Raw genomic sequence first — 16,890 nt, forward strand, 5'->3', positions numbered from 1 at the left:
CAGCCTCCCGAGTAGCTGGGACTACAGGTGCCCGCCACCACACCTGGTGTTTTTTGCATTTTTGGTAAAGACGAGGTTTCACCGTGTTAGCCAGGATGATCTCGATCTCCTGACCTCGTGATCTGCCCGCCTTGGCCTCCCAGTGCTGGGATTACAGGCGTGAGCCACCACACTCGGCCGATACCTTGTCTCTTAAAACATTAATTATTAGCCAAGTGTGATGGCATGTGCCTGTAGTCCCAGCTGCTTGGGAGGCTGAGGCAGGAGAATCGCCTGAATCTATGAGGCAGAGGTTGTAGTGAGCTGAGATCTTGCTACTGCACTCCAGCCTGGGTGACAGAGCAAGACCCTGTCTCCCAGAAAAATAATAATAATTAATTAAAATAGAATAGAGCAGGCTCCTTGTTGGAATGGGGGTAGAGTCAAAGTTAACTCTAGAAAAAGACAGAGTTGGACTCAAACAAGTGAAGAGGCCTAGCAAAAATCAGCCCTGGGAGCGGGTAACCTTGAGACCAGGACTGTCAGAGACTGGTTGGGCTGAGAGGAGCCTCTGTGGTAATGAAGATCCCCTCCTTGCAGAAGGGGAAGAGCTGGAGCTGGTGGAGAAAAGCTGTACCCACTCAGAGAAGACCAACAGGACCATGAGCTATCGGACTGGCTTGAAGATCACCAGGCTTACCGAGGTTGTGTGTGGGTTAGACTTGTGCAACCAGGGCAACTCTGGTGAGTATGGCAGCCCTTGCCATCCCCAACCCCAAGCCATCCCCAGCTCAACCTCATCATCAACCCAATCCTACTCTTAACTTTACATCAGCCGAACCCCAACTCCATGCCTTATCCAAGTCCCAACCCCAACCCAACCCATCTCTAGCTCAGCCCTATCCCCAACCCATTCTTGACCCAATATCCAACCTCAACTCAGCTTCACCTCCAATCCTATCCCCAACTTCATGCTACCCCAATACTGTTCCCAACTCAAACTCAGCCCTGTTCCAAACACAGTTCCAGCCCCATCCCCAAATCAACCCCATCCTCATCTCAGACTATCCAAATCCCCACCCCAATGACACGATTACTTTCATCCTTAACCCAATCCCCATCCTGCATGTTTGTATGTATGGTTGTTAGGTATAACTTACCCTTAACAAGCTCACACGCGTGCATGAGACATAGATGAGATGTCTCAGTGATGTTTGTTCATCTGACTGGGCAGGAGATGGTCCTACCCAATCCATTGGGATGGGAGATGGTCCAAGCAATAGATGCTGAGGGGCCAGGATTCAAGCAAAGACTTGATGTTCTTAAGAGAAGTCAAAAAAGGGGAGGATTAAATGGGCCATAGTAGGCTGGGAGAATCCTCTGCAATAGATGGTCTCTGGCTTGGGCAGTGAAAACAAAAAAAAAAATGTGAAGAAATGTCCGTAACAGGCTGGATGTGGTGGCTCACGCCTGTAATCCAAGCACTTTGGGAGACCAAGGCGGGAGAACTGCTTGAGCCCAGGAGTTTAAGACCAGCCTGGGCAACATCGTGAGATCCAGTTTCTGCCAAAAATAAACAAAAAGTAGCTGGACATAGGGGTACACACTTGTAGTCCTAGCTATTCAGGAGGCTAAGGTGGGAGGATTACTTGAGCCTGGCAGATCAAGGCTGTAGTGAGCTGTGATCATGCCATTGCACTCCAGCCTGGGCAACAGAGTGAGATCCTGTCAGAAAGGAAAGAAGAAATAAAGAAAGAGAGACAGAAAGAGAGAAAGAAAGAAGGGGAGGAAGGGACATAAAGAAGGAAAGAAAAAAGGAAGGAGAAAGAAAGAAAGAAAAAGAGAAAGAAGAGAAAGAAAGAAAGAGAAAGAGAAAAAGGAAGGAAGGAAGGAGAAAGAAAGAGAAACAGAGAGACATAAGCCCTGTCTGAAAGAAAGAAAAGAAAAGAAAGAAAGAAAGAAAGAAAGAGAAAGAAAGAAAGAAATATCCATAAGCCCCTTTGTCGAATTCCATGGCTTCAGGCTCTGATCATTTTAAGAAAAAGACTTAGAAAAGGTCAAATTCTCCTAAATTCCCACAGGAGAGGAAGGGTGGGGAAGGAATGGGTCCACGGTGCATGGATGCATCCGTGAAAGAGATTCCTCTTTCTGGACCTAGTGAGGAAGGAAATAGGGTAAGGCCAGTCTAGTCACGGTGACGGCAGTGAGCAGAGGGCTGAGTTTGCACTGGGTTTTCTTTGTTCTTCACTCTTCCTGACTCTGCCTGGTTTTCATCCATCCTGTCCTCAAACACTAATCTGTTGGCGGGGCCAAGTCAGATGTTTGTTTTGAGGAAGTGACAAGAGAGGATGTGGGCTTCCTGTGTCGGTGAGATGCGCTTAAGGGAAGCACCAATACTTGGGTCTAAGTAGTACATTCAATCAGAGACGATAGTGAAAATATTTAAAAATATTGATCAGTGCCGCGACAAACTCCTGGAGTCCCCCGCTGGGCCTGGTGTTACCCCTTTCCATGATGGGTCACAGGGACATGAAGGGTCCTGGGGAGAGAGTTGGGAGTGGTCGGGGTCCACCAGGAGCTTGGAGCAGCAGCTGTCAATTCAGTAATCTAATAACTGAGATACCTATATCCTCCCTGTTTCTTTTCTTTTCTTTCTTTCTTTCTTTCTTTTTTTTTTTTTTTTTTCTTTTTTTGAGATGGAATTTCACTCTTGTTGCCCAGGCTGGAGTGCAATGCCACGATCTCGGCTCACCGCAACCTCCGCCTCCCGGGTTCAAGCGATTCTCCTGCCTTATCCTCACAAGTAGCTGGGATTACAGGCATGCGCCACCACGCCCGGCTAATTTTGTACTTTTAGTAGAGACGAGGTTTCTCCATGTTGGTCAAGCTGATCTTGAACTCCCGACCTCAGGTGATCCGCTTCCTCAACCTTCCAAAGTGCTGGAATTATAGGCATGAGCCACTGCGCCCGGCCTCATCCCCATTTATAATGCCATTGTACCCTGCTTGTGGCAACTTGAATAGTTGGTTAAACTGCACTCAGTACTTATATGATGCTGGGGACACAGCAGGGACCAAGACAGCCTTGTGCCCTGCCTTGTGGGGAAAAGAAAGAGAGATCAGCCTGTTACTGTGTCTATTTTCCCCACACTGCCTGACTCCATGGGACTCATAGTCCAGTGTGTGTGTGTGTGTGTGTGTGTGTGTGTGTAGGGGTGACAGACCCATCACCAGACAGTGACTGGTTATTAGGTTAATGCAAAAGTAATTGCAGCTTTTGCCATTAAAAGCAACGGCAGAAACAGCAATTACTTTTGCACCAACCTAATAGATTAGTCTGGGCTAGGAAGGGGGAAACACAGGCAGAGGGTTCAGGGCTGGGATGAGGGAAGAGTAGGGGCTGTGGGACCCCAGAGGAGATACCTGACTCAGGTCAGGGAAGGTTTCCTAGGGGAAGCAATAGCTAAGCTGGATCTTGAAGGATGAATAGGAATCAGACTATTAAACAGCCAGTGGAGGCTGGGTGCAGTGGCTCATGCTTGTAATCCCAACACTTTGGGAGGCCCAGGTGCGAGGATTGCTTTAGCCCAGGAGTTCCAGACCAGCCTTGGCAACACGACTCTACAAAAAATACAAAAATACAAAAATTAGCCAGACGTGATGGCATATGCCTGTGATCCCAGCTCCTTGGGAGGTTGAGGCAGGAGGATCACTTTAGCTCAGTTAGTGGAGGCTGCAGTAAGCTATGATCGCGCCACTGTACCCCAGCCTGGGTGACAGAGCGATATCCTGTTTAAAAAAAAAAAAAAAAAAAAAAAAAGACCGTGGAAAGGGATTTCCAGCAGTCCAGCAGAGGGAGCAACAGATACAAAGGTGGCCAAAAGCAGTGTGGCTGGACGAAGGAAACAGTGGGGCGAGATGAGCTGGAAAGCTTGGCAGGAGCATGTTACACAGGGGCTTCTAGACGCCGTCCTGGGAGCACTGGGGCGTCACAGACGGTTTTAAACAGTGAATGTCATGATCACATTTATTTATTGTTATTTTTTTTGAGACGGAATTTCTCTGTTTTTGCCCAGGCTAGAGGGCAATGGTGCGATCTCAGCTCACTGCAACCTCTGCCTCCCAGGTTCAGGCGATTCTCCTGCCTCAGCCTAACAAGTAGCTGGGACTACAGGCACCCGCCACCATGCCTGACTAATTTTTTTGGTATTTTTAGTAGAGATGGGGTTTCACCATGTTGGCCAGGCTGGTCTTGAACTCTTGACCTCGTGATCTGCCCGCCTCAGCCTTCCAAAGTGCTGGGATTACAGACGTGAGCCACCGCACCTGGCCCTCATTTATATTTTTAACAAATTATTCTGACCTCAGGACAGAAGATAGATTGAAAGGAAGCAAGAGTAGATGAGAGGAAACCAACCTGGGGGTGGGTGAGGTTGTCCAGGTGGAGAAGGGTGTCAGATATGCAGAGGAAGAGAAGCGGATACATTTAAGAGCTGTTCAGGCTAGGCACAGTGGCACACGCCTGTAATCCCAGCACTTTGGAAGGCTGAGGCAGGAGGATTGCTTGAGCCCAGGAGCTGGAGGCTGCAGTGATCACACCGCTGAACTCCAGCCTGGGCGGCAGAGAAAAACCCTGTCTCAACAAAAGCCAAAAAAGAGCTATTTAGAAGCAGGCCTTAGTGGTAGATTAAATGTGGGAGGGGACCTGCAATTGTGGTCATGATGGAGTCACTTGTATCAGACCAACCCTTCCGCCAATGACAGTTGCAAATGGTGGACAAATAATAAACAATTATTAGAAGTCACTGGAGAGCAGCAAATGAAAGGAGAAACTTGGCCGGGCGAAGTGGCTCATGCCTGTAATCCCAGCACTTTGGGAGACCAAGGCAGGTGAATCGCTTGAGCTCATGAGTTCAAAACCAGTCTGGGCAACATGGCAAAACCTCATCTCTACTAAAAATACAAAAGTTAGCCAGGTGTGGTGGCACATGCCTGTAGTCCCAGCTACTTGGGTGGCTGAGACACAAGAATTGCTTGAACCAGGGAGGCAGAGGTTACAGTGAGCCAAGATCACATGACTGCACTCCAGCCTGGGCGACAGAGCAAGACTCCGTTTCAAAAAGAAAAAAGAAAGAAAGAAAGGAGAAACTTGAGACACTACAACCTCTGAAATAAGGGAAGCATAGAACTTGGGTTCCACAGACAACCTGGCTTTTTCCCGGAGTGCACTTGCCAATCTGCTGCTGTGGAAGGGAAATAGAGCCCAGACAGAAAGAGAGTCGCTAGACTGAGAAGACGGAGGTTGGAGTTTGGGGCTGCCAGAATGTCTGGAAGATGAGAGTTAAAATCCTGGAATGGATGGGACCACAGAAAAGGGAGTTCCCAACCTGCAAACAAATCTCCCTCAAGTCATTGGCAAGCTGTACATGCACAGGGTGAGAGTCCAAGAAACTTGGAAGAGAAAAATAGCAACTGGGAAGCTACAAAAGCGAACAAGGCTTCCAGCAGACATGTGATGCTGGGGACACAGGTTGCCAAGCTGGAGAGGCCTTGGTAAGCATCTCAGGCTTTCCCCCTAAGACCACCCTAGGGGTAAGGGCCAAAGTGAAATAGACGAGCCCTAAACAAGCCTAGGTCCAATACTTGACAGGAATGAAAACCTGACTCTCTGTGGAAGAAGAAAACATCGTTTAGGCCCTTGACAGATTTTTATCTATAATGTCTGGCATCTGATCAAAATGTACAAGATAGCGAGGCATGGTGGCATGCGTCTATAATCCCAACTACTTGGAAGGATTACTCGAGCCTGAGAGTTCTGGGCTGTAATGTGCTATATCAATAGGGTGTCTGAACTAAGTTTGGCATCAGTATGGTGATCTCCCAGGAGCAGGGGACTACCAGGTTGTCTAAGGAGGGGTTGAAGCAGCCCAGCTCAGAAATGGAGCAGGTCAAAACTCCTGTGCTGATCAGTAGCAGGATTATGCCTATGAATAGCCACTGTACAGCAGCCTGGACAATGTAGAAAGACCCCATCTTTAAAAAAAAAAAAAAAACAGGCTGGGCATGGTGGCTCACACCTCTAATCCCAACACTTTGGGAGGCCGAGGTCAGAAGTTCAAGACCAGCCTGGCCAACATGGTGAAACCCCTTCTCTACTAAAGATACAAAAAATAATAATAATTAGCCGAGTATGGTGGCGCATGCCTGTAATACCAGCTACTTGGGAGGCTGAGGCAGGAGAATCGCTTGAACCCAGGATAAGGAGGTTGCAGTGAGCCAAGATCGCACCATTGCACTCAAGCCTAGGCGAGAGGGCAAGACTCTGTCTCAAAACAAAACAAAACAAAAAATAAACAACAACAACAACAACAAAATCTTACAAGGTATCCTGAAGAAAATAAAAAGGACCAATTGACCAGAAACCAAGAGAAAAATCCAAACAGAATTGTAGTGATTCAGATATTGGATTATAGGACAGGAAACATGAAAATTGCTATGATCAATATATTCAGGAAAACAGAGAATGGGTACATTTTAACACCTGGAATCCTTTTTTTTTTTTTTTTTTTTTGAGATGGAGTCTCACTCTGTTGCCAGGCTGGAGTGCAGTGCAACAGCACTTGGCTCACTGCAACTTCCACCTCCTGGGTTCAAGCGATTCTTCTGCTTCAGCCTTCTAAGTAGCTGGGACTACAGGCGCCTGCCACCATGTCTGGCTAATTTTTGTGTTTTAGTAGAGACAGGGTTTCACCATGTTGGCCAGGATGGTCTCAATCTCTTGACCTCGTGATCCACCCGCCTTGGCCTCAAAGTGCTGGGATTACAGGCATGAACCACCGCACCCAGCCAAGGAATCCATTTTTTAAGAGTCCAACAGAAAATATAGAACAATGACTCAAACGAAGAACTCTGCAGTTATGCTTGATAGAGGTCAGAAACAGCAGAGCAAAAAGATTAAAGAGCTAGAAGATGGAACAGTAGAAGCATGTGGATTGATTCACAGATGTGGAAGACCAAGGGGTCTGCCAGGTTTCCACCCTAGGGACTGGATGGGGCCGCCTTGGACGTGTGGACTTCAAGAAAAAGAGCAGTTGTGGGAGAAGATGGGGAGTTTTGTTTGGGACAGGTGTTTGAGGTATAGCCATGGGGCCTTGAAGAGACAGTTGCATGTACAGGTCTGGAGCTCAGAGAGAAGCCTGGACTAGAGAGAGATTTGTAGTGATGAGCAGATAGATGGAAATGAAGTCAGTTCAGTGTTTACCCCATGAAAGAGTCTATACTGTGAGAAATAAAAAGGGCTTAAATCAGAGCCCTGGCCAGGTGCGATACTCACGTCTGTAATCCCAGCACTTTGGGAGGCCGAAGCGAGAGGATCATTTGAGTCCAGGAGTTTGAGACTAGCCTGGGTAACATCTCAAGACCTTGTCTCTACAAAAAATACAAAAATTAGCCAGGTGTACTGGCACACGCCTATAGTCCCAGCTACTCAGTAGGCTGAGATGGGAGAATCACCTGAGCTCAGGGAGGTCGAGGTGGCAGTGAGTCATGATTGTGCCACTGCACTCCAGCCTTGGGGACACAGCAAGACCCTATCTCAAGAAAAGAAAAGAAAGAAAAGAAAAGAAAAGATCCCTGAGGATCATTGGCATTTAGAAGAGTGGCATAAAAAGAGTTCACACAGGAGACCCGTGAGTGACCACCCAGAGTGGGCAGAACTAGAAATGGGGAATTCAGGGGGCAGTGGGAGCTCAGAGCAGGTACCTGTTCCAGGCTGACAGGTCAGGGAGGGCTTCCTAGAGGAGGTAAAATTGAAGATGACAGCTGAAGAATGAGTAGGAGTTAGAGAAAGTAGGGCACAAGGAAAAGGCGTTCTAGGTGTGAACAGCTATTTTGGCAATGATGAGAATTTGTGTTTTCATTTTCATGGAAGTTTGTATGAGAAGACATGGGTGGCCTTGTAGTTATTTTTCTTTGAGGTGGATGATTGGGCTTTGGATGTAAGTGATTCACCTAATTGAATCAAGCCTGCCAGTTAAGAGCCTTGGCTGACATGGTCCTCTCACTTTTTTAAGACTTGGCTTGGCCTCAGCTTAGATGTGTCTTGGGTCAGGACAGGGAGAGCATGCCAAGCATGGGAAATGGTATGAGCCAAGGGCTGGGCAGAGGAATGAGTCTGGTGTTTCCAGGGAAAAGTAACAGATCCAGTTGGCCAACACCACAAGGTTCGTGCAAAAGGCAAAGTGATCAGGAATCAGTCAAGTGAGTCTTTGATTCCTGGGACAATTAGGTAGTGTATTATTGATTGCTTATCTATTATCTATCGCTGCATTACAGATTGCAGCAATAAAATAAGCATGCATTATTTCCCAAAGTTTCTGAAGGTCAAAAACCCTGGAGTAGCTTAGCTAGGTGGTTCTGGCTTAGGATCCTTCATGAGCCTGCAGTCAAGATGTCAGCTGGGGTTACAGTCATCTGAAGGCTCCTAAGGTAGCTTCACTCACATGAATGCTCCCATCCCATGGCTTTGGCACAGGCCTCAGTTCTGCCACATGAACTTCCCCATGGTGCTGCTTGAGTGTCCTCACAACATGGCTGCTGCTTCCCCTAGAAAAGGTGACCCAAGAGAGAGAGCCAGGCAAAAATTGCCATGTGTTCTATGATCTAGCCACAGAAGGCACACACCATCATTTCCATAATATCCAGTTGACTATATAGGGCATCCTTATTCTTTTTTTTTTTTTTTTAATTTAAAGACAGAGTCCTGCTATGTTGCCCAGACTGATCTCAAACTCCCGGACTCAAGCAATCCTCCCACCTCAACCTCCCAAAGTTCTGGGATTACAGGCATGAGCTGCTGCTGCACCCAGCCAGCCCTATTCTTTAAGGGCATGAATGCCAGGGAGTAGAGATTATTGGGGGCCATTTTGGAGATAGGCTACCACAGAGAACAACAGAAGGGTTTTAAGTAATTCCTCATTCATTCATTCATTTAACAAATATGTATTGAATATCTTATCTGTCCCTGGCCCTGTGCCAGGTGGTGCTGGGACACGGTAGTGATCAAGACAGCCCCTGGGCCGGGCGCGGTGGCTCAAGCCTGTAATCCCAGCACTTTGGGAGGCCGAGACAGGTGGATCACGAGGTCAGGAGATTGAGATCATCCTGGCTAACACGGTGAAACCCCGTCTCTACTAAAAAATACAAAAAACTAGCCGGGCGAGGTGGTGGGCGCCTGTAGTCCCAGCTACTCAGGAGGCTGAGGCAGGAGAACGGCGTAAACCCGGGAGGCGGAGCTTGTAGTGAGCTGAGATCTGGCCACTGCACTCCAGCCTGGGCGACAGAGCAAGACTCCGTCTCAAAAAAAAAAAAAAAAAAAAAAAAAAGACAGCCCCTGGCCCTGCCCTCCTGGGGCTCACAGTCCAGTAGAGGAGACATACCTGTCACCAGACAGTGACCACCCAGAGTGGGATGCGGGAGTCCAGGGGTGTGCGGGAGCTGCTCCAGCCTGGTGGATCAGGAAGGGCTTCCCAGAGGAGGTGAAATTGGAGCTGACACCTGAAGAATGAGTAGGAGTTAGGGAAGGCAGAGAGCAAAGGAAAGGTGTTCTAGACAGAGACAACGGCATATGCAAAGGCCTGGATGGCAGGCAACATGTGTAGCCGCGGACCGTGGGAAGTCAGTGTGGAGTAGAGTCTGAGGGTGTAGTGGAGGGAGACGAGGCAGGAGAGGTGCTCAGGCCCCAGTATTTGATGGGCTTTGAATCCCATGCTGAGGATCTTGGATTTTATTTTGAGGGCAGTAGGGAGCTATGGAAGAGTCTTGAGGAGAGAAGAGACAGGTCAAATATGAGTATTAGAAATATCCTTCTAAGGGCCCGGGTGCAGTGGCCCATGCCTGTAATCCCAGCACTTTGGAAGGCCGAGGCAGGTAGATCACTTGAGGTCAGGAGTTCGAGACCAGCTCTACTACTGTCTCTACTAGAAATACAAAAATTAGCCCAGCGTGGTAGTGCACGCCTATAGTCCCAGTTACTCAGGAGGCTGAGGCAGGAGAATCACTTGAACCCAGGGAGTGGAGGTTGCAGTGAGCCAAGATGGCGCCACTGCGTTCCAGCCTGGGTGATGGAGTGAGACTCTGTCTCAGGAAAAAAAAAAAAAAAAAAAAAGGGAAAGAAATATACTTCTAGGGCCATGTGGAAATGCTGCATTGGGGTGAGTAGGGGGTGACAAGAATGGAAACCCAGAGGCTAGGGAGGTGGCTGGAGTTGAAGGAGGTCTGATCTGGACTGGTCCATGGGGCTGGAAAGGAGGGCGTGGATTCTAGAAAGATTCAGCAGGCAGAATAGACAGGGCTCAGTAACTGGCTGCGGGGTGGGATAAGGAGGAATTGATGCCCAGTGAGTCCTTGCAGAGCTGGGGCTCCAGGACTGTCCCCATGGAGTCTCACTCCCCTCCCCCTCTTCCAAACAGGCCGGGCTGTCACCTTTTCCCGAAGCCGTTACCTTGAATGCATTTCCTGTGGCTCGTCAGACATGAGCTGTGAGAGGGGCCGCCACCAGAGCCTGCAATGCCGCAGCCCTGAAGAACAGTGCCTGGAGGTGGTGACCCACTGGATCCCGGAAGGTGAAGAAGGTGAGCCCCAACCTGCTGGCAACTCCTCCTCCCTGCTCTGCTCCTCCACAAGACTACACTTAACAACCCTAGAGTAACAGGGATGTCAGCGAGGGACTAAGTTCTCTCATACACAAGAGGTCCAGGGCCACAAGGACAGTTCCAGAGTCACCAAGAACCCAGATGACTTCTCGTTTCTTTTTTGTTTTTTTTGAGACGGAGTCTCGCTCTCTGTCGCCCAGGCTGGAGTGCAATGGGATGATCTCGGCTGGCTGCAACCTCCGCCTCCCAGGTTCAAACAATTCTCCTGTTTCAGCCTCCTCAGTAGCTGGGATTACAGATGTGTATCACCACGTCTGGCTAATTTTTTGCATTTTTAGTAGAGACAGGATTTCACCATGTTGGTCAGGCTGGTTTCGAACTCCTGACCTTGTGATCCACCCGCCTCAGCCTCCCAAAGTGCTGGAATTGCTAACGTGAGCCACCATGCCCAGCCACCTTCTTGTTTCTTACACATCACTTCCATTCTCAAAATGCCTCATAGTCCAAAATGGCTTCTGGAGCTCTGGGTCTCACATCTAAGTTCCAGGAAGGAGGAAGAAGGAAAGAAGGAACAGAAAAGGGGGCACTGCTCCTTTTGTAAGTGTTCTCCTTTCTGGAAGTCCCAGAAAGCACTTCTATTTATATCACATTGGTCCGAACGTCATCACATGACTGTACCTAGAGAGGCTGGAATATGTAGTTTTTGACAAGATCTATGACTGTCCTAGATAAAATGAGGGTCCTGTGATGAAGGGTGAAGTAGTGAATGGTTGAATGCCTGCTATTGCGGGCAAATCCCATCTTAGTCCCTCATTCACAATCTGACATCTGACCTCTGTTCCCTGGCCCCCACAGGGCGTCGTCCAAAGGATGACCGCCACATCCGCGGCTGTGGCTACCTTCCCGGCTGTCCAGGCTCCAGTGGTTTCCACAACAACGACACCTTCCACTTCCTGAAGTGCTGCAACACCACCAAATGCAACGAGGGCCCAAGTAAGGAACGGGAGACACAGGCAAGGCCTGGGGTTGGGCAGGGGCATGCACTCAGGCAGACAGCTGCGCAGTCACTCTCCAGCAATCATCTCCTCTCTGGGGCCTCTGTTTCCTTTTCTGAAAAAATGGTAGTATCAGGCTTTCTTTCTTTCTTTCTTTCTTTTTTGAGATGGAATCTCACTCTCTTGCCCAGGCTGGAGTGCAATGGTGTGATCTCCGCTCACTGCAACCTTCGCTCACGAGTTCACGATTCTCCTGCTTCAGCCTCTTGAGTAGCTAGGATTACAGGTGCCCACCACCACGCTCAGCTAAGTTTTGTACTTTTAGTAGAGATGGGGGTTTCACCATTTTGGCCAGGCTGGTCTCGAACTCCTGACCTCAAGTGATCTGTCTACCTTGGCCTCACAAAGTGCTGGGATAACAGGCATGAGCAACTGTGCCCGGCCAGGCTTTTCTTCAAAAGAAGAATTTTGTAAGAATTCAATGATACTGTCTATCAGCCCTTGCCAAGACCTGAGCTTCCTGTCTTTTTTGTCTCTCTCAAATTTTCCCACTCCTCCCCACCTGCACTGCCACCACCTGGGCTGAGCCACGCTGACTTCTTGCCCAGGTTGTCGCAATGACCTCTTCTCAGGTTTTCCTGCTTCCACTCCTGCCACCATACAGCCAAGGTTCAACCCAGCCGCGAGCGAGTTTTTGGGGGAAGGGGTATGGGGGAGACAGGGTCTCGCTCTGTCACCCAGGCTGGAGTGCACTGGCATGATCATGGCTCGCTGCAGCCTCAAACTCCTGGGCTCAGGAGTTCCTCCCACCTAAGCCATTGGAGTAGCTGGGACTACAGGCGCCCGCCACCACGCCTGGCTAATTTTTTTGTATTTTTAGTAGAGACAGGGTTTTACCGTGTTAGCCAGGACGGTCTTGATCTCCTGACCTCATGATCCACCCGCCTCGCCTCCGAAAGTGCTGGGATTACAGGCGTGAGCTACCACGCCCAGCCGCACCCAGCTAAATTTTAAAACTTTTGTAGAGACGGGGTCTCAGTATGTTTCCTAGGCTGGTATCAAACTCCCAGGCTCAAGCAATCCTTCTGCCTTGACCTCCCAAAGTGCTGGGATAACAGGCATGAGCCACTGTGTCTGACCTTCATTTAGTTTCTTTTTTTTTCTTTTGAGATGGAGTCTCGCTCTGTCAGCCAGGCTGGAGTGCAGTGGCGCGATCTTGGCTCACTGCGACCTCTGCCTCCCAGGTTCAAGCGATTCTCCTGCCTCCGCCTCCCCAAGTGCTAGGATTACAGGCATGAGCCACTGTGCCTCACCTTCGTTTAGTTTCTTTTCTTTCTTTCTTCCTTCCTTCCTTCCTTCCTTTCCTTTCTTTTCCTATCTTTCTCTTTCTTTCTTTCCTTCCTTCCTCCCTCCCTCCTTTCTCTTTCCTCCCTCCCTCCTTCCCTTCTTTCTCCCTCCCTCCTTCCTTCCTTCCTTCCTTCCTTCCTTCCTTCCTTCCTTCCTTCCTTCCTTCCTTCCTTCCTTCCTTCCTTCCTCCCTCTCTCTCTTTCTTTCTTTCTTTCTGATGGAGTCTCGCTCTGTCAGCCAGGCTGGAGTGCAGTGGAGCGATCTTGGCTCACTGCAACCTCCGCCTCCCAGGTTCAAGCGATTCTCCTGCCTCGGCCTCCCCAAGTGCTGGGATTACAGGCATGAGCCGCTGTGCTGACGTTCATTTGGCTTCTATAACCACCAAAACCCATCTGGCCTCATAGCCCTTGCATATACAGTATCCTCCGTTGGAACATGCCTTCCCCAACAGTTCACCCTGCTGGCAAATTCTCATCCATTAGGCCTAAGCTTTAATGTATCATCTTCAGGGATGCTTTCACTGTCCCTCCCCTCCAGTGTAATCTAGATCCCTGTCTCTATTACCCAGCAACTGTCAACAGATGGAAATGTTCCATATCTGTCCAGTCCGATATTACAGCCACCACTGTATGTGGTCAGTGAGCACTTGAAATGCGAACTGAATTTTAAGATTTGATTTAATATTAATTTATTTAAATGTAAACAACCACATGTGGCCAGTGGCTACCAGATTGGGAAGTGTAGCTGTAAATTGTAAATTCTGGCTGGGCACAGTGGCTCACACCTGTAATCTCAGCACTTTTGGAGGCGGAGGCGGGAAGATCACCTGAGGCCAGGAGTTTGAGACAAGCCTGGGCAACATAGCAAGACCCTGTCTCAAATAATTTTTTTAGTAATAATAATAGTAATAACTTGTAAGTTCTGACCAGGTACAGTGGCTCACACCTGTAATCCCAGAACACTGGGAGGCTGAGGCAAGGCAGATTGCTTGATCTCAGGAGTCTGAGACCAGCCTGAGCTACGTGTCAAAACCCCATCTCTGCAAAAAATAGAAAAATTGGCCAGGCATGGTGGTGCATGCCTGTAGTCCCAGCTACTCAGAAGGCTGATGTGGAAGAATCTCTTGAGCTGGGATGGTCGAGGCTGCAGTGAGCTAGAACTGCGCCACTGCACGCCAGCCTGGGCAACAAAGTGAGACTCTGTATCAAAACTAAATAAATAAATTGTAACTTCTGTGAGGGCAAGGACGGTTTCATCTTACATAGTTGCTTACCCAGCACCCAGCACAGTGCCTGGCCAGAAATGGGACTGGGGGAGTTGAAAATTGCGGTTTCTCTTAAGCACTCAAAAACCATCCCGCTCCAAATGCCATTCAGACGCCTGACCACAAGGTGGCTCCATGACATCTCTGGCTCGGAGTGGAAGTCCTGGGGAGGTCATTCAAGGAAGTGGGGATCCAAGCACTAATTTTCTTGGTCTCTGTGTCTCTCGTCTTCTCCTAAGTCCTGGAGCTTGAAAATCTGCCACAGAATGGCCGCCAGTGTTACAGCTGCAAGGGGAACAGCACCCATGGATGCTCCTCTGAAGAGACTTTCCTCATTGACTGCCGAGGCCCCATGAATCAATGTCTGGTAGCCACCGGCACTTATGGTGAGGCCCTCTCCCAGGCTGGGAGGGAACACTTATTGCGGGTAGAGAGTTCTGCAAGAGACTGACTTCCAGTTAAGCTGGACTTAACTGTGGTGGGTCTCCCTGTGGAAAAGGTGGGATTTCCTTCAGGTGGGTGAATATTGTTGTAAGGAATTAGGACTTGTCCATCAGGATGCGGACATTTTCGCCATAGAAAAGTGGAATTCTGGCTGGATGTGGTGACTGAAGCCTGTACTCTCAGTACTTTGGGAGGCTGAGTCCAGAGGATCTCTTGAGGCCAGGAGTTTGAGACCAGCCTGGGCAACATAGCAAGACCCCCATCTCGACAAAAAGAAAAAGGGAAAGAAAAATTGAATTCTTTGGTGGCAAGATTTCTCGTGGGTTGTGGGGATCTGCTGAAGACAACTTAGGCTTTCATCTTGTGGTGTCCTGGAAAAATCTTTGTATTCCAGTCGTTCTTAAACTTTTTGGTCTCAACTTCTTTATGCTCTTAAAAATTATTGTTAGCCAGGTGTGGTGGCTCACGCCTGTAATCCCAGCACTTCGGGAGGGCGAGGTGGAGGACCACTTGAGGTTGGGAGTATGAGAGCAGCCTGGCCAACACGGTGAAACCCTGTCTCTACAAAAAAATAGCAAAATTATCTGCATATGGTGGCGGCCCACACCTGTAACCCCAGCTACCCAGGAAGCTGAGGCATGAGAATCACTTGAACCCAGGAGGAGGAGGTTGCAGTGAGTGGGGATCAACCTGCTGCACTCCAGCCTGGATGAAACAGTGAGACTTTGTCTCAAAAAAAATTGTTTATTGTTTATGTCAGTGATTTCTATAGATAAATGCCACATTAAAAATAAAACTGAGAACCAGGCGCAGTGGCTCATGCCTATAATCCTAGCACTTTGGGAAGCCGAGGCAGGTGGATCTCCTGAGGTCAGGAGTTCAAGACCAGCCTGACCAACATGGAGAAACCCCGTCTCTACTAAAAATAGGAAATTAGCCGAGCGTGGTGGCGTCTGCCTGTAATCCCAGCTACTCGGGAGGCAGAGGCAGGAGAGTCACTTGAACCCGGGAGGCAGAGGTTGAGGTGAGCCAATATCGTGCTATCGCACTCCAGCCTGGGCAACAAGAGCGAAACTCCATCTCAAAAACATAAATAAATAAAATAAAAATAAAACTGAGAATTTTTTTTTTTTTTTTGAAATGGAGTCTTGCTCTGTCACCAGGCTGGAGTTCAGTGGTGCGATCTCGGCTCACTGCAACCTCTGCCTCCTGGGTTCAAGCGATTCTCCTGCCTCAGCCTCCTAAGTAGCTGGGATTACAGGCAAGCACCACCACGCCCAGCTAATTTTTGTAATTTTAGTAAAGACGGGGTTTCACCATGTTGGCCAGGATGGTCTCGATCTCCTGACCTCGTGATCTGCCCACCTCAGCCTCTCAAAGTTCTGGGATTACAGGTGTGAACCACTGTGCCCAGCCAAAACTGAGAAGTCTTTAAAGGTTTATTTACGAATTCATCTTATAACAATAAAAACTCATTACACATTAACATAAATAACATTTTAATGAAAAATGACTATAGTTTCCAAAGAAAAAATGTAATGACAGCCAGACATGGGGGCTCACGCCTGTAATCCCAGCACTTTGGGAGGCCCAGGTGGGCAGATCATGAGGTCAGGAGTTCGAGACCATCCTGGCCATGTGGTGAAACCCTGTCTCTACCAAAAATACAAAAATTAGCTGGGCGTGCTGTAGTCCCAGCTACTAGGGAGACTAAGGCAGAATTGCTTGAACCTGGGAGGCGGAGGTTGCAGTGAGCCAAGATCGTGCCACTGCACTCCAGCCTGGGCAACAGAGTGAGACTCTATCTTAAAAAACAAAAAAAGAGAGAGAGAAAACTGGCATGATTTTGCTGTGTTGCACATCTCTTTAATGTCCAGCTTAACAGAAGACAGCTGGGTCCTCATGGAAGCTTCTGCTTTCAGTCTGTTGCAATATCACATGTCCTGGAGTTTTTGGAAAAGTCCATTGTACACATGAGAGTGAAAAAGCCATGTTTTAGTACTATCGTGAGAATCATTTTGATTTCACAGATCTCCTGAAAGGGTCTCAGGGGTCCCTGAGCCACACTTTAAGAACCACTGCTCACTTCCTTTCCTCTCCTTCCTTCCTTCCTTCCTCTTTCTCTCTCTCTTTCTTCCTTTCTTTCCTTTCTCTCTTTCCCTCCTTCTCTCTCTCCCTCCCCCCTCCCCTCTCTCCCCTCCCCTCCCCC

General features: G+C 48.7%; 2 protein-coding genes across 5 annotated transcripts in view; one reads left to right on the top strand and one right to left on the bottom strand.

Moving 5' to 3' along the window:
- The window catches only part of LOC111525246, a 37,924-nt gene extending 36,421 nt beyond the window's left edge, over positions 1–1,503 (bottom strand). For all 3 annotated transcript variants that reach the window (XM_023190562.3, XM_023190559.3, XM_023190558.3), the window contains exon 1: positions 1,140–1,503. The gene's annotated coding sequence lies outside the window, so the exon portion shown is untranslated. The remainder of the gene's footprint in view (positions 1–1,139) is intronic.
- Positions 1–16,890, top strand: part of PLAUR (plasminogen activator, urokinase receptor) — a 25,611-nt gene that overhangs the window by 5,229 nt on the left and 3,492 nt on the right. For both annotated transcript variants that reach the window (XM_023190564.2, XM_023190563.3), the window contains exons 3-6: positions 580–723; positions 10,449–10,610; positions 11,487–11,624; positions 14,477–14,623. In XM_023190564.2, the coding sequence (XP_023046332.1) occupies positions 580–723; positions 10,449–10,610; positions 11,487–11,624; positions 14,477–14,623 (591 nt within the window). The remainder of the gene's footprint in view (positions 1–579; positions 724–10,448; positions 10,611–11,486; positions 11,625–14,476; positions 14,624–16,890) is intronic.

This window comes from Piliocolobus tephrosceles, chromosome 21, assembly GCF_002776525.5.
Source record: "Piliocolobus tephrosceles isolate RC106 chromosome 21, ASM277652v3, whole genome shotgun sequence".
NCBI lineage: Eukaryota > Metazoa > Chordata > Mammalia > Primates > Cercopithecidae > Piliocolobus > Piliocolobus tephrosceles.